This window comes from Mchenga conophoros, linkage group LG9 (genome assembly GCF_057382185.1).
Source record: "Mchenga conophoros isolate Kocher_MC1m ecotype Shallow Benthic linkage group LG9, M_conophoros_male_GT1.1, whole genome shotgun sequence".
Classification (NCBI taxonomy): Eukaryota; Metazoa; Chordata; class Actinopteri; order Cichliformes; family Cichlidae; genus Mchenga; species Mchenga conophoros.
The window spans coordinates 12909701-12922610 of NC_140534.1; the positions used below are offsets into that span (position 1 = coordinate 12909701).

Genomic DNA, 12910 nt, shown 5'->3' on the forward strand with positions numbered 1-12910 from the left:
TGTTTTCTTTATGAGATTATGTTGTAAGGTAGGTAACCTTTATATCATGTAATTAATACATTTACTTTGACCCTATTATATCATCAATATTGTAACCCTCATGACAAGCAGTCTGTTTTTGAAGTATTTCCACTCATTGTTTTTTCTGTTTTACTTGGATTCAGGTAGAATTTAAGATTTATTCACAAATTCACCCTAAACTTTGTAGTTTAGAAAATTTAGAGAGGAAAAAAAATGTTTTACTTCATTTCCTCCTTCAGTATCATGGAGAAATGAGTCCATGTTATTTGGCTATCCAGTGGTGATTATGTGCTCTTCATTTCATGCACTGCTTTATGTGCGAGACTGCAGCGCCCTCTGGGGGAGTCATCTGTTACTGTTAGAAAGAAATGCCATGAAGTCGTAAGATAAGCATGGCCGTTATCGTGCTATAGTTGGATCACAGGTGAGCAAAGACACGCTTTAGTTTATGAGCAGAATAAACTTGAGGTTCAAAGTTCAAGTTCATCCAGAGACTTAATATTTAAATCTTCACTGCCGATGCATAACTAAAAAGAAGTTTATTCGATTTCTTTTTATTGGTCGTGTCTGACTAGCTGTGCTGTTTTTACAAGTCTGCACTCTTATTTTCTTATATTTCAGAAACATCCAAAGGTTTGTGGAGGCTCGAAGACTAACTCAGTTGTCGTTTCACGGTTGTGTTACTGTGGTGGAGGTTTTGCATGCTTTTAACTGTATTATACAAATACACAGCAGAGAATAGTGGTGCATTCAGAACTCGTTTATTCTTTATTGCACTCAGGCTACATGGACAATAAGAGCTACAGCACTACATTTTAACTGCAGCCATGAAAACCCGGTGAGTGGTGGGTTTACTCTTCTCCTTTCTGTAAAGACAGAAACGATGATCACATTTTAAAGTGTTTTCTGTTTGTTTTCAAAATAATTACAGCTTTTTAAATAAAATGTTGGACCTATTTTGCATGACTGACCTTAGCTCCGGAGTCACGGCTCTTCGCTCTCAGCTTGTTGACCTGAGACTCTGCTATGTCGGCCCGCTCCCCTGCTTCCTCCAGCTCGTGCTGCAACTTGCGCAGCTTGCTAAGGTTTGCATTGGACTGCTCCTCCTGAAAATGAAGACAGGAGTATGTAACTCCAGTGGAGGCTCATCCATGAATATTCCATAAATAAAGCTTCTATAATTTTGCTTACAGCCTCCTCTGCAGCCCTCTTGTAGGATTTCACTTTCAGCTGCAGTTTATCCACCAGGTCCTGCAGGCGGTTCAGATTCTTCTTGTCCTCCTCAGTCTGTTAAATCATTACACAGGACGTGCTGCTCATTATACCAGAACCTTTATTTCTTTTTTGCATCACAGAGGAACAGAGCCTGGAGTTTACCTGGTAGGTCAACTCTTTGATGCGCCGCTCATACTTCCGGATGCCCTTCACAGAGTCGCTGCTTTTCCTTTGCTCAATTTCCAACTCATTTTCCAGCTCTCTCACCTGGAAAAGAAGCCATCAATTTATCCTTTGTAAGACTGTTAAAGTCACCAACTCCTCTATTTTACAGCACTCCAAGTTCTGAAACATTTACCCTGGACTCCAGCTTCTGGACCTGCTTCTTTCCACCTTTCATAGCTATCTGCTCGGCCTCATCCAGGCGGTGCTGCAGATCTTTGATGGTTTGCTCCATGTTTTTCTTCATACGCTCCAGGTGGGCACTGGTGTCTTGCTCCTTCTTCAGCTCCTCCGCCATCATGGCAGCATCAGTAACGGCCTTCTTTGCCTTCTCCTCAGCATTTCTGCATTCCTGCACAGCCTCCTCCACCTCATTCTGAAGCTGAGCTGTGTCACTCTCCAGCTTCTTCTTTTGGTTCAAGAGGCTGGTGTTCTGCCGGGAGAATCAGGCAGCTTTAGCACGCAATATTATCTTGCAGGATAGCGTTTGCAGTGTTGCAGACATACCTGCGAGTGCAGCAGCTGAACTCGCTCGCTGACATCCAGCAGCTCCTGCTCGGCCAGCTTCCGACCCCGTTCGGTCTGCTCCACCAAAGCCCTCAGCTCATCGAGCTCAGCCTGCATCAGGTTGTTACGTCTCTCCACGATGGCAATGTTCTCCTTCAGGTCATCATTGGCACGGAGAGCTTCATCCAGCTGCAGCTGTGAGTCCTGTCGTGATAGAATTTAAAATGATAACATTTTCCAAAAATGTATCTCAGGCTTTATCTTGTTTCTCGGTTTAAAAATGCAAGTAAGTAACTGAAGCATCACCTTCAGGTGAGCGTGGACTCCCTTGAGCTGCTTCTGAGCCTCTGCTGCCTGCCTGTTAGCCTGGCTCAGTTGGATCTCCATCTCATTTAGATCCCCCTCCATCTTCTTCTTTAGTCTAAGAGCCTCGTTTCTGCTGCGAATCTCAGCCTCCAGCGAGCTCTGCAGAGTGTCCGTCACCCTCTGATGGTTTCGCTTGGCCTGCTCCATCTCCTCGTCCTTCTCCGTCAGCTTGCGCTCCATGTCAGCTTTCATTTGATTGAACTCCAGCTGAGCTCGAAGGATCTTACCCTCTTCATGCTCAAGGGTACCCTGTCGGAAATAGTAGATGATGGTCTCTCTCTCATAGCATTCGGAGTGAGAAAATTTAAGAAAGGCAATAAAGCTCATCCATAAAGTCATATTTAAAAAAGAAAAAATCACCTCAGCTTCCTCCAGAGCAGTGTGTATCTCTGCCTTCTCTTGCTCCAGCTGTTTGCGGATCTTCTCCAGCTCATGGATGTTTTTTCCTCCCTCACCAAGTTGCTCAGTCAGGTCAGAAATTTCCTCTGTAGAGCAAAGATTCATTTAGTGGTACCATTTACTCTGTCCACTGCCACGTGAAAGGATAAATCGTGTTCAAATGATATCTTCCAACCTTGGAGATTCTTGTTTTCTCGTTTCATGGTCTCCAGATGTTCCAGAGCCTCTTCATAGGAGTTCTTCAATTTGAAGAGTTCAGTGCTGAGAGAACGAGCATCCTTCTGGGCACCTTCCAGCTCAGCTTGAGACTCCTCATACTTCTGCTTCCACTCAGCAAGGACCTGAGTGAATACCACAAAAAGTAGTTCATTTTATATGTTCAATTTTTAGTGGCATGCTAGTTTTTCTTTCTCGTGTGATGTTACCTTGTCAAAGTTTCTTTGCTTCTTGTCCAGAGCAGCAGCAGCAGCATTAGATCTCTCCACATCCACCATCAGATCCTCGATTTCACCCTGAAGCCTGTGTTTGGTTTTCTCCAGGGAGGAGCATTTTGCATTAGCAGCTTCCACAGCTTCCTCAGCATCCTGTAACCGTTGAGCTAGCTTTTTCCTAATAACAAACATACAACAGAAGTTTCAGATCATCACAGATAAGATGGATAAGATACTAATAAGATATCACAGGGAATTCATACTGAGTCCTTACTTTGCTTCTTCCAGCTCCTCTGTCCTTTGGATGGCATCAGTTTCATACTTGGTTCTCCACTGAGCCACCTCAGAGTTGGCCTTGGACATGCTGCGTTGGAGCTCAGCTTTGGCTTCCTGCTCTTCCTCAAACTGCTCCCTCAGCAAATCACAGTCATGGCGAGCAGACTGCACTGCATGGGCAAGTGCATTCTTGGCCTAGGATCAAGCAGTAGTAAGTCAAGTCATTTTGCCAGTAGATATTTAGTTTTGTATTTAAAAAGAAACAGTTCTTGAATACCTTGACTTCCTCCTCCAGCTGCCTCTTGAGGTCTTCAATCTGCTGGGTATATGAGAGCTTCGCTCTGGTCAGCTGGGACACCAAAGAGTTCTTCTCCTCCAGCTGCCTGGTGAGCTCACCTGCAAAATGAGGGTTTATTTTAGTTTTTTTCTCTCACTCCTATCCCCATTGTTCCGAATGTAATGGTGCTCTAGCAACTTGGACCTCTTTAGGATCACGTTACCATTTTCAGTTTGAAACTTTGCTTTTTGCATTGTGAAGTCATTGATGGAACGTTGGGCCTCCTCTGATTTTGTCTTGTATTCGCTCACTTGATCCTCCAGAGTGCGACACATTTTCTCCAGGTTGCTCTGAGTGAAAGGATTTCCATATTAGAATGTAAGCTGTTATATCAACATGTACCATTATACCACGAATCACATTAGGAAAGCTATTGTTTCCTTATTTACACCAGTAAGATTGTCAGCAAGTTAGAGCTAAACCCAAGACAGTTAGCCTAGCTTAGCATTAAAACTGTAAGCTGGTAAACTTAGCATAACAATGTGCTGAATTACACACTGATCACAGAAGGCTAATGGGCCTGTAATGACAATGTAAGCATGCTAACTTGTTAAGAAAAAAGTTTTACTATATAAGTTTGGTTTGTCACCACAATAATCACAACTGAAGAAAAAATACAGAGGCTAAGGGAACTGGTGTCAGTTTTGGAGGGAGACTGTTTAAACACCATCTTAAACAGCCATCATAAACCAAAGTACTGAGCATGTCAATATGGGTTGACCTGCTTATGCTTATGCAATCAGTGTATAAACACTCTTATGTAACTTAAGTCACTAATATTAAAATTGAAAATGCTCATCACACTGATATAAGAGTGATTTTGATCTTTAGGGGTTACATTTAGTAAGACAAATTAAATTTTTACAAAAAAAGACAGCAAAAAATGTAAAACATTGTCAAAAAACCATTTGTTTGCTTTGGACATCTTACTTTAGCTTTGGCAAGCTGCTCCATGTTGGAGACGACGTCATCCAGCTCCAGTTTGAGCTCGCTCTTCTCTTTCTCCAGCTTCTGCTTGACTCTTTGCAAGTTGTCGATCTGCTCACCCAGATCAGCCACGCTGTCGGCATTCTTCTTTCTCAGTGCGGCAGCAGTGGCTTCATGGTGCAGAGTGGCCTCCTCAAGGTCCCTGCGCATCTTCTGGAACTCGGCCTCCCTCTTCTTGTTCACCTCGATCTGGGCAGCGGTGGCTCCTCCAGCCTCCTCCAGCCTTTCGCTGATCTCCTCCAGCTCCCTGGCCAAGTCAGCCCTCTGTTTCTCCACCTTGGCCCGGGCAGCTCGCTCTGCCTCCAGTTCTTCCTCTAGCTCCTCAATGCGGGCCTTGATTGAATTTACCAGATTCATTAAAAAAATTTATATAGGACTCACAAAATAAAGACAAAATAAGACATAAATAAAAACCCGCTGTTACCTGTAACTCCTTCAGTTTCTTCTGGAGCTGAGCACTCATTGCCTGCTCATCCTCAATTTTACTGAGATGCTGACTAATTTCAAAATCCTTCCTACATTCAATGACAGTGTTTTAGAATTAGTAAGCAGCTTTTTTTTGTCAAACAGTGGGTTATTTCTGTGATTTTTAAAGTGTAGTGTTACTTTTTGAGTTTTTCCTCTAGCTGCTGCTTGTCATTCTCCAGATCCATTATGTTTTCTTGGGTTAGCTTCAGGTCCCCTTCCAGTTTTCTCTTGGCTCTTTCTAAATCCATCCTCACCTTCTTCTCTTGTTCCAATGATCCTTCAAGCTGAAGGGCAAAAGAGTTACTCCATAATCTCATTGCAAGAATTTGACAGCTTATCTCAGTGAAATATCTGCGTTTAATAGGCTTACGTCATCGACTTGCTGCTCCAGCTTGACTTTGGCCTTGGTCAGAGAGTTGACTTTGTCTTCCTCACTCTGCAAGTCATCCAGCGTTTGCTGGTGGGCCTCCTGAAGAGCTTTCTTCTCTTTGGTCAGCTTAGCAATGATTTCATCCAAAGCTGCCATTTCTTCAGTCAGATTTTTCACCTTAGAATAAGATCACAGAAAGAGTATTTACTCTGGTACATGGAGACGTTTTTCACCACATAAAAACTCTTTTAAACGCCAATGAATGATTTTTAGTCCATCCATGATAACAATAATCTGTGGACATTGACGTGACAATTCCACCTCATAGCTGAAGACAATCAGTATCAGCATTCATTCAAATATGTGTTTATGGCAACCGGATCAAAGTCCAGTGATACTCGCTATCAAATCCAAACTATTTTAGTTTTAGAATAAAGAACAGTTAGTCTGAGACTCTATAACACTGAGCTAAAGGGTGGTAAAATACTCATCATTATAAGTCGTTTTATATTTTGTGAACATGATTGGATGTGTTTCATACCTTGTTCTCAGTGGCATGCTTTTCCTTTTCCACTTTAGACAGAGTCAGCTCTAAATCATCAATGTCCTTCTTAAGCTCTGAACACTCATCCTCCAGCTTCCTTTTCTTAGCAGTTAGCTCTGCATTCATCTCCTCTTCATCCTCGAGTCTCTCTGTCAGCTCTTTGACTTTAGCCTCAAGCTGAATCTTGCTCTTAATCAGACCCTCACAGCGCTCCTCAGCATCTGAAAGATTGTCTTGCTCCTAAATGCAAGAAATTAAACAGTATTGTTATTTATTACAGTTATGTATCACGTCCACGTACGTTTTAGATGACTAATGTATCTTACAGATTGGACTTGGAGCTGTAAGTCATTCTTCTCTTGGAGAAGGGTGACCATTTTTTCCTCCAGCTCCTTCTTGCGGGCTTCAGATTTGGCATATGCCTCTTTGAGCTTTGTAAACTCCTCTTTCATGTTTGCCATCTCCTTCTCAGTCTCAGCTGATTTCAGCAGAGGTTTAATCTTAAAGAACATCTTCATCCAGGGCCAATTTTTGACGCCCATGAAGGCACGAATGTTCCACTGGATCACGAGTAAGGCATCCCTGTGGGATGTATCAGACAGTTCAAGTTCATTTTTATCTTAATGTAATGTTATCTTCATGTTAAATATGAAGACTTTGGCACCAACCTGCGCTCAACAATTTTCTGGAACTCAATCCTGGCGAGCAGTCCTCTGGATCTTGCTTGAATTCCAGTAATGATGAGAGCGAGGCGATCATCTCTCATCTCTTCAAGAACACCAAGCAGACCAGCTTTGAAGAACACCTGATAGTGACAGAGTGGTTTTCATTGTTTTTTTACTGCACAGAAAAAAAGTTCAGCCTTTTCTTTGTTAATATAGCTGGCGAAACAAACCTTCGTGTGCCCCAGCTTGTACTGCTCGTGATCAATATCCAATGACCCCAGAAGTTTTTCTGAGGCTTTTTTGTTGTCAATGAACTGCCCTTCAGGAATAGCACTGGGGTTCAAGATGCGATATCTGAAACGATACAGCCATAGCATTATTACAATAACTGAATGAAGTGGAAAAAAAATAAAGAAGAATAACAATAGAAAGGCAAACAACCCAAAGTGTGGGGTTACAATGTGTTTCCCAGCATTTGCCAGCAGCGCCAGAGAACAGGATTTCTGAAAGTTAGTGTTTTTGTCTAAAAGCCCCTTGAGAAGGGAAACTACAATGTTGCAAACAATTGCTAAAAGCAACCAATAGGTAAAACGTGTCAACCTTAAGCTGCCAGGGGAAAAACGTTTAAGGACTAGAAATATATGAAAACCTTCTATCGCTGCTATTGTACGAAAGAACAACAGATGATGTTTTTCTTGCCTTTGTTTGAAGTCTCCATACTGAATCCTGTTGGGAAATCCCTTCCTGCAGATCCTGATCCCTTCCAGCACACCGTTACAGCGTAGCTGGTGCATGACCAGAGGATTCTCCATCGCCCCAGGAGTCTTGGTCTCATTGGGGATGATGCAGCGCACAAAATGAGGGTGAGTTGACCTGAGGTTGGTCATGAGTTTATTCAGATTCTCCTGTAAAAGTAAGAAGGAAATCATCAGTAGGTCCGCACTGTAGGCTAAACCTACAAAACCTTCCCAACTTTAGGCATTTTTTACCCTGTGCAGCGCAGACACAGTCTGGAAGGAAGAACCTTTCTTCTTTCCTCCCTTTCCCTTGCCTCCTCCATCTTGGGCTGCATGGAGTTACAAGTTATATAAATATCACTGTGATTTTCTTAAATAATGGAAAATTTACAGAGCAAAAAACCCAAAAGTGCTTACTGGACTCTGCACCCGCATACCCCATGAACAGCATTGAGAGTAACTTCAGAGTGGACTTCTGATAGAGTCCAACCACGGTCTCATTGAGCGGGTCCTTGTTCTTCTCCAGCCAGTTAGTGATGTTGTAGTCAACAGTACCAGCATAGTGGATGAGAGAGAAATGAGCCTCTGCTTTTCCTTTAATAACTCTGGGCTTCTGGAAGTTGGGACTTTTACCCAGATGGTTGTCATACAACTTGGCTTTGAATGTCGAATCTGAAGCTTTGGGGAACATGCACTCCTCTTCAAGGATGGACATGATGCCCATGGGCTTTAATAAAGGATGGATAAGATGTTAGACTATTATACACAAAAGCTGTCAAAATGACCAAGTTTGAACACACCAACCTTTTCAATGAGTTCAATGCAGGCTGCCAAGTCCATGCCAAAGTCAATGAACTCCCAAACGATGCCCTCTTTCTTGTACTCTTCTTGCTCCAGTACAAACATGTGATGGTTGAAGAACTGCTGCAGCTTCTCATTGGTGTAGTTGATGCAAAGCTGCTCGAAGGTGTTGAACTAAAAAAGTGAGAGTCAGATTTCATATACATTATACAGGAAGGACATTTTTCCATAAATATTGTGTAAGATGTCCTTAAACCCTTTAACACTCACATCAAAGATCTCAAATCCAGCAATATCAAGCACACCAATGAAGTACTGACGAGGTTGTTTGGTATCCAGAGATTGATTGATTCTCACCACCATCCACAAGAACATTTTCTCGTACACTGACTTGGCCAGAGCACCGATAGAGTAGTACACCTTAAAAAAAGAAAACATGAAAGCAATGAAATCAAAGTTTAAATTTGTTGTATTCTTTAAGTACTCACAGAACTGTGAGGTTCCTTTTATTTCATCTCACCTGCTGCACACTTTGACCTTTGGTGACCCACTCGTTGCCTACTTTAACTCTTGGGTGGCACAGCCCCTTGATGAGGTCAGCAGAGTTTAGGCCCATAAGATATGCCGCTTTGTCGACATCTGTAAACGGATGTTGTATTAAAGCATTATTTTCTGTAGTTATACTGTTATATAGTTACACTGCTGAGGTTTTATTTCTGTTCTGACCCTCAGTGCCATCAGGCTCCGCTTGTTCTTCTCGCTGCTTCTGTTTGAATTTCATGTTTCCATAATGCATGATGGCACCGGTCAGCTTGTAAATGCCATTCTTCTCCTCTTGGGTGAAGCCCAGGACATCAAAAGCTTCCTAAAACAAGAAAATTGCATTTCCGTTTGTTATTGCTGAATATGTATATAGATTTGAGGATTTGTATTTTCCACTATGCTCTGTTTCACTCACATCAGTAGCCATCAGCTCTTCAGAATCATTGATAGAAGCTACGGTTGTTTCTCCTTGGGAGATGTAGGCGTAGTCATAGGGGTTGTTGGTGATCAACAGCATTTCTGCCAGAGAAAAGAAAGATTGCAATCTATGTGACTACGTTCTGCTTTATTCTGGTATGGACAGTGGATAAAAAGACAGGAATTACACATAGAATACACGGGTAGTTTGCAGTGGGAAAATACAGCCATGCTATTGGATCTGATCCTGACCACTTGGATTTTGGATCACCCTTCTACCCAGCCTATTATTCAGCACTCACCCAGCAGCTCTGGTTTCTGCTGGGACAGAATCTGGTAGAAGATGTGATAGTCCCGCTCAGCCTTGAGCTGATAGGTGACACGAGACTTCTCCAGCAAATCTATAAAAGAAAAAAAATGTAAAGGTAGAACAGTAATTGAATGCCACTTTGTTGAAACCTACAGGAAATCTCATCAAAATAGGAAACTAGAAAACAAAGTTAATGTAATTAAGTAGAACACATAGTGTGCTCTAAACACAGCACCATGCAAATCTTGAAAAAATTATTTGGATTATGATGATGTCACAGCATACTCACATGTCTCAATGTCAGCAGAAGACAATTTTCCACTGACTCCGAAGTGGATTCGAATAAATTTACCCTGTGAGGATATGTAGGATTGAACCCAGTGAGGACAGTGAAGAATGAAGAGGATATCCAGGATTTTGTAAAGCCTGCCTGAAATGTTCACTTAACTAACTGTTGGTGTTTTGTACTCTGTACTTAAATGTGTTGACATTTGTTAGCATAAAGAATGAAAGTGGAGCTGGCATGAACTGTAGAGCAGTTCCCTCAAAACAAGTGAACTCACAAATCTGGAGGAGTTGTCATTCCTGATGGTCTTGGCATTTCCAAACGCCTCCAGAGCAGGATTGGCCTGGATGATCTGATCCTCCAGGGTGCCCTGCAGATGTAAAGCATAGAAAGTTTTAGTCATCTAAACTGTATTTATAACGCTTTCAAAATATCACATCACACCGACCTTTTTCTCCTGTTTTTCATCCTTCTTGCCAGAAACCGCTGCAATGCTGGCAAAGTACTGGATGACTCTCTTGGTGTTCACAGTCTTTCCTGCACCAGATTCTCCACTGGGGATAAAAACCAGTGAGCTTGTGAGACATCTCTGTAACAGCTTAAACACAGTCTTGATAATAAAAAAAAAAGATCTGGTTATCGGGACTGACTTACGTGATAAGGATTGACTGGTTTTCTCTGTCTGCAAGATTTATGAGAATAAATGTTAGAAGTTATCTTTTTAAATGTCTCAGAGAGACCGTTACAAAGTCCTGTATACAAGGTGAACATACCAGCAAGCATATACTGGTAGGCATTGTCAGAGATGGAGTAGATGTGAGGAGGAGCTTCACTCCTCTTCTTTCCTCTGTAGGCAGCGACCACCGACTTATCGTACACTGGCAGCCACTTGTAGGGGTTGACAGTTACACAGAACAGTCCTGAGTAGGTCTGTGGAAGAAGATTTACGCAAGTTTTATTTGGTTTCTTTTAGATTAAGCTACAGATTCCATGCTATGCAGATATCTCCGGGCTTGTGGTTACTACTCACGTAGATCATCCACGCTGCGTAACGCTCTTTGAGGTTAAACAGCACAGCAGGTTCATGGAGGAAGGTGAACATCGCCATGTCCTCAATCTTATCGAACTTTGGCGGGTTCTGAGGATGGATATCTGCCTCCTTATGGGTGACGGTCTAAAAGGGTTTAACAAAAAGCTTAAATCAAACTGTAAAACCCGTCAGGGGTGTAAGTTCATAATCTCAACTAATGTTTCAGTTTTTATTCAGCTGGTGTAAATATGACACACTAACCTTTCCAAACTCAGTTTCAACGGTAACTTTGTCACCGTCCCTGCTCATGACTGAGGCTTTGACGTACTCCACCTCGGGGTCGGGTACAAAACAAAACTTTTTCATGTCGAAAGGTCTGGTCTGAGCTTCCAAACGCTCCTTCTCCGACTTTCTCAGGAAGGAAGCTGCCGACCCAAACTCCGCCATGATGGCGTCACTTGACATCCTGAAAGCTGCGAGGCAAGAGTGTGGGTTTAAAAGCGTGTTGGTTACATCTTTCTTGGATGGTATTGGGAGAATTTGTAAGCTGATTTAATTGTAATGTATTTCTGCAAATAGTTTAAAGGTAATAATTAGTAATTATATCATAAAAATGTTGTTAACTAAGAACTACGACCACAAGCTACAGTAGTACAGACATAAATGTCATTCTGAGTCTAGTATAACTTTGTTTTGAAACAGGAAAAGCATGGAGCTGTTTACCTGTTTTCTCTTCCTTTCCCTTGATGAAAGTTTACTGGGTCTCTAGAAAGACAAGACGACAAAAGGAAATGCATTTTCAGTACATGTCCTTATAGTTATGTTATTATAAAATGTGTGTATGCTTACCTGTAGATGGTGTGATTCTGTCCATTCTCCCGTCTCTCTGACCTCCTCTTTTTATACATCCAGGAGGCAGTGCCTCAGCACACAGCCGCCCTAAAAGGCATGATGCCAGAACACAAAGGGATCAAAAAAGAAACACCTGTATTTGGAGATAAAGGTGTGGACAAATATAGCCATCGGCTATTGTAGCCGAAGCTTAATTAGCTTGTCCTCTATCAGCATCTGTTTTAGTTCTGTCCTTCAATTGTGAGAAAAGCAAGAAAATCACTTAAAAAAAACATTAAAAATAGCTCTGACTCTTATATGAATCATTTATGTTATTTTCATTATATTAAACCCATTTCCACACATTTTATTGTCTTAAATGAGAATCATTGACTCATGTTTTTTTGTTATTAAAGTCTAAATTCTGTTATTAGTTTCTTACGTGCCTCGTCACTGCTACTGTAAGCACTGTCTGCGTGTCTTGTGACTGTGGTATTGTCTTCTATTGTCCTGGAGGACAAAGATAAACCCTGTGAATTTTTGACTTGGATTCCTTCTGGTAGTCCTTTGCCTCCCAGTGGGCCTCAGATGACCCTCCTCCATCTATAGTAAAAGGTCGGGAGTGACAGCTGCTTGCTTTCAACGGTCTAAGTGGCCATGCTGTAAGGAAATACATTTAGCACACAAAGGACACTTACTACCTCCCCCATATAGGCGTTACTAATGACACCGCAGCCAGTGCTGTAAATAAGTGTCACATTAGCAAGAGAAGATCCTTAAATCACACGTTTATTGAATGGACCACCTGAAGCCCTCCTCAAGAAGCACAAAACCTTTCGACATTAACAACTTCACACTTTGAGGTTCACCGTGACCTTGTGGGTCTTGACAGTTGGCTGTCTGCACCCAGCGCACCACTCCTCGGCACATCGCAGACGGTGCTGAGTTTCATTCCCAGCTGTCTTGTGTCCTTCTGCAGTCAACACTTATGAGGAAGCTTGACAGGCCTTCCTATACGCAGCAGCCGCCCTGGTGGGTTGTTCGAGCTGCTGCTTGAACATACAATGAGCAGCCGAAACATCAAAGCCTGACAGGTGACGTGAATAGCGTCAGTGTTAAAGTGCATTGTTGTGGATGTTACTTGATT

At 42.2% G+C, this 12910-nt stretch overlaps 1 protein-coding gene and 1 long non-coding RNA gene across 2 annotated transcripts; one reads left to right on the forward strand and one right to left on the reverse strand.

The window, feature by feature from the left end:
* Window positions 1-516: 516 nt before the first annotated feature.
* On the forward strand, window positions 517-3084 carry LOC146566893 (uncharacterized). The gene is made up of 3 exons (XR_014893847.1): window positions 517-654; window positions 803-859; window positions 2943-3084. It is a non-coding gene; the product is annotated as an uncharacterized LOC146566893 (long non-coding RNA).
* LOC146566894 (myosin-6-like) lies at window positions 778-11799 on the reverse strand. Its single transcript, XM_085286523.1, has 39 exons — window positions 11782-11799; window positions 11656-11697; window positions 11194-11405; window positions 10933-11076; window positions 10676-10832; window positions 10557-10584; window positions 10351-10456; window positions 10180-10272; window positions 9906-9969; window positions 9609-9707; window positions 9305-9408; window positions 9073-9211; window positions 8867-8985; window positions 8617-8766; window positions 8350-8520; window positions 7963-8272; window positions 7798-7874; window positions 7508-7713; window positions 7039-7162; window positions 6812-6948; window positions 6470-6725; window positions 6141-6383; window positions 5600-5776; window positions 5368-5513; window positions 5186-5276; window positions 4705-5094; window positions 3938-4064; window positions 3715-3833; window positions 3436-3632; window positions 3156-3339; window positions 2906-3071; window positions 2692-2816; window positions 2272-2580; window positions 1966-2169; window positions 1595-1891; window positions 1399-1503; window positions 1213-1308; window positions 993-1127; window positions 778-887 (listed from the first exon to the last, which is right to left on the reverse strand). The coding sequence occupies exons 3-39, from the start codon at window positions 11395-11397 to the stop codon at window positions 873-875; spliced, it is 5814 nt and encodes a 1937-aa protein (XP_085142649.1). The 5' UTR covers window positions 11398-11405; window positions 11656-11697; window positions 11782-11799; the 3' UTR covers window positions 778-872.
* Window positions 11800-12910: the final 1111 nt, after the last annotated feature.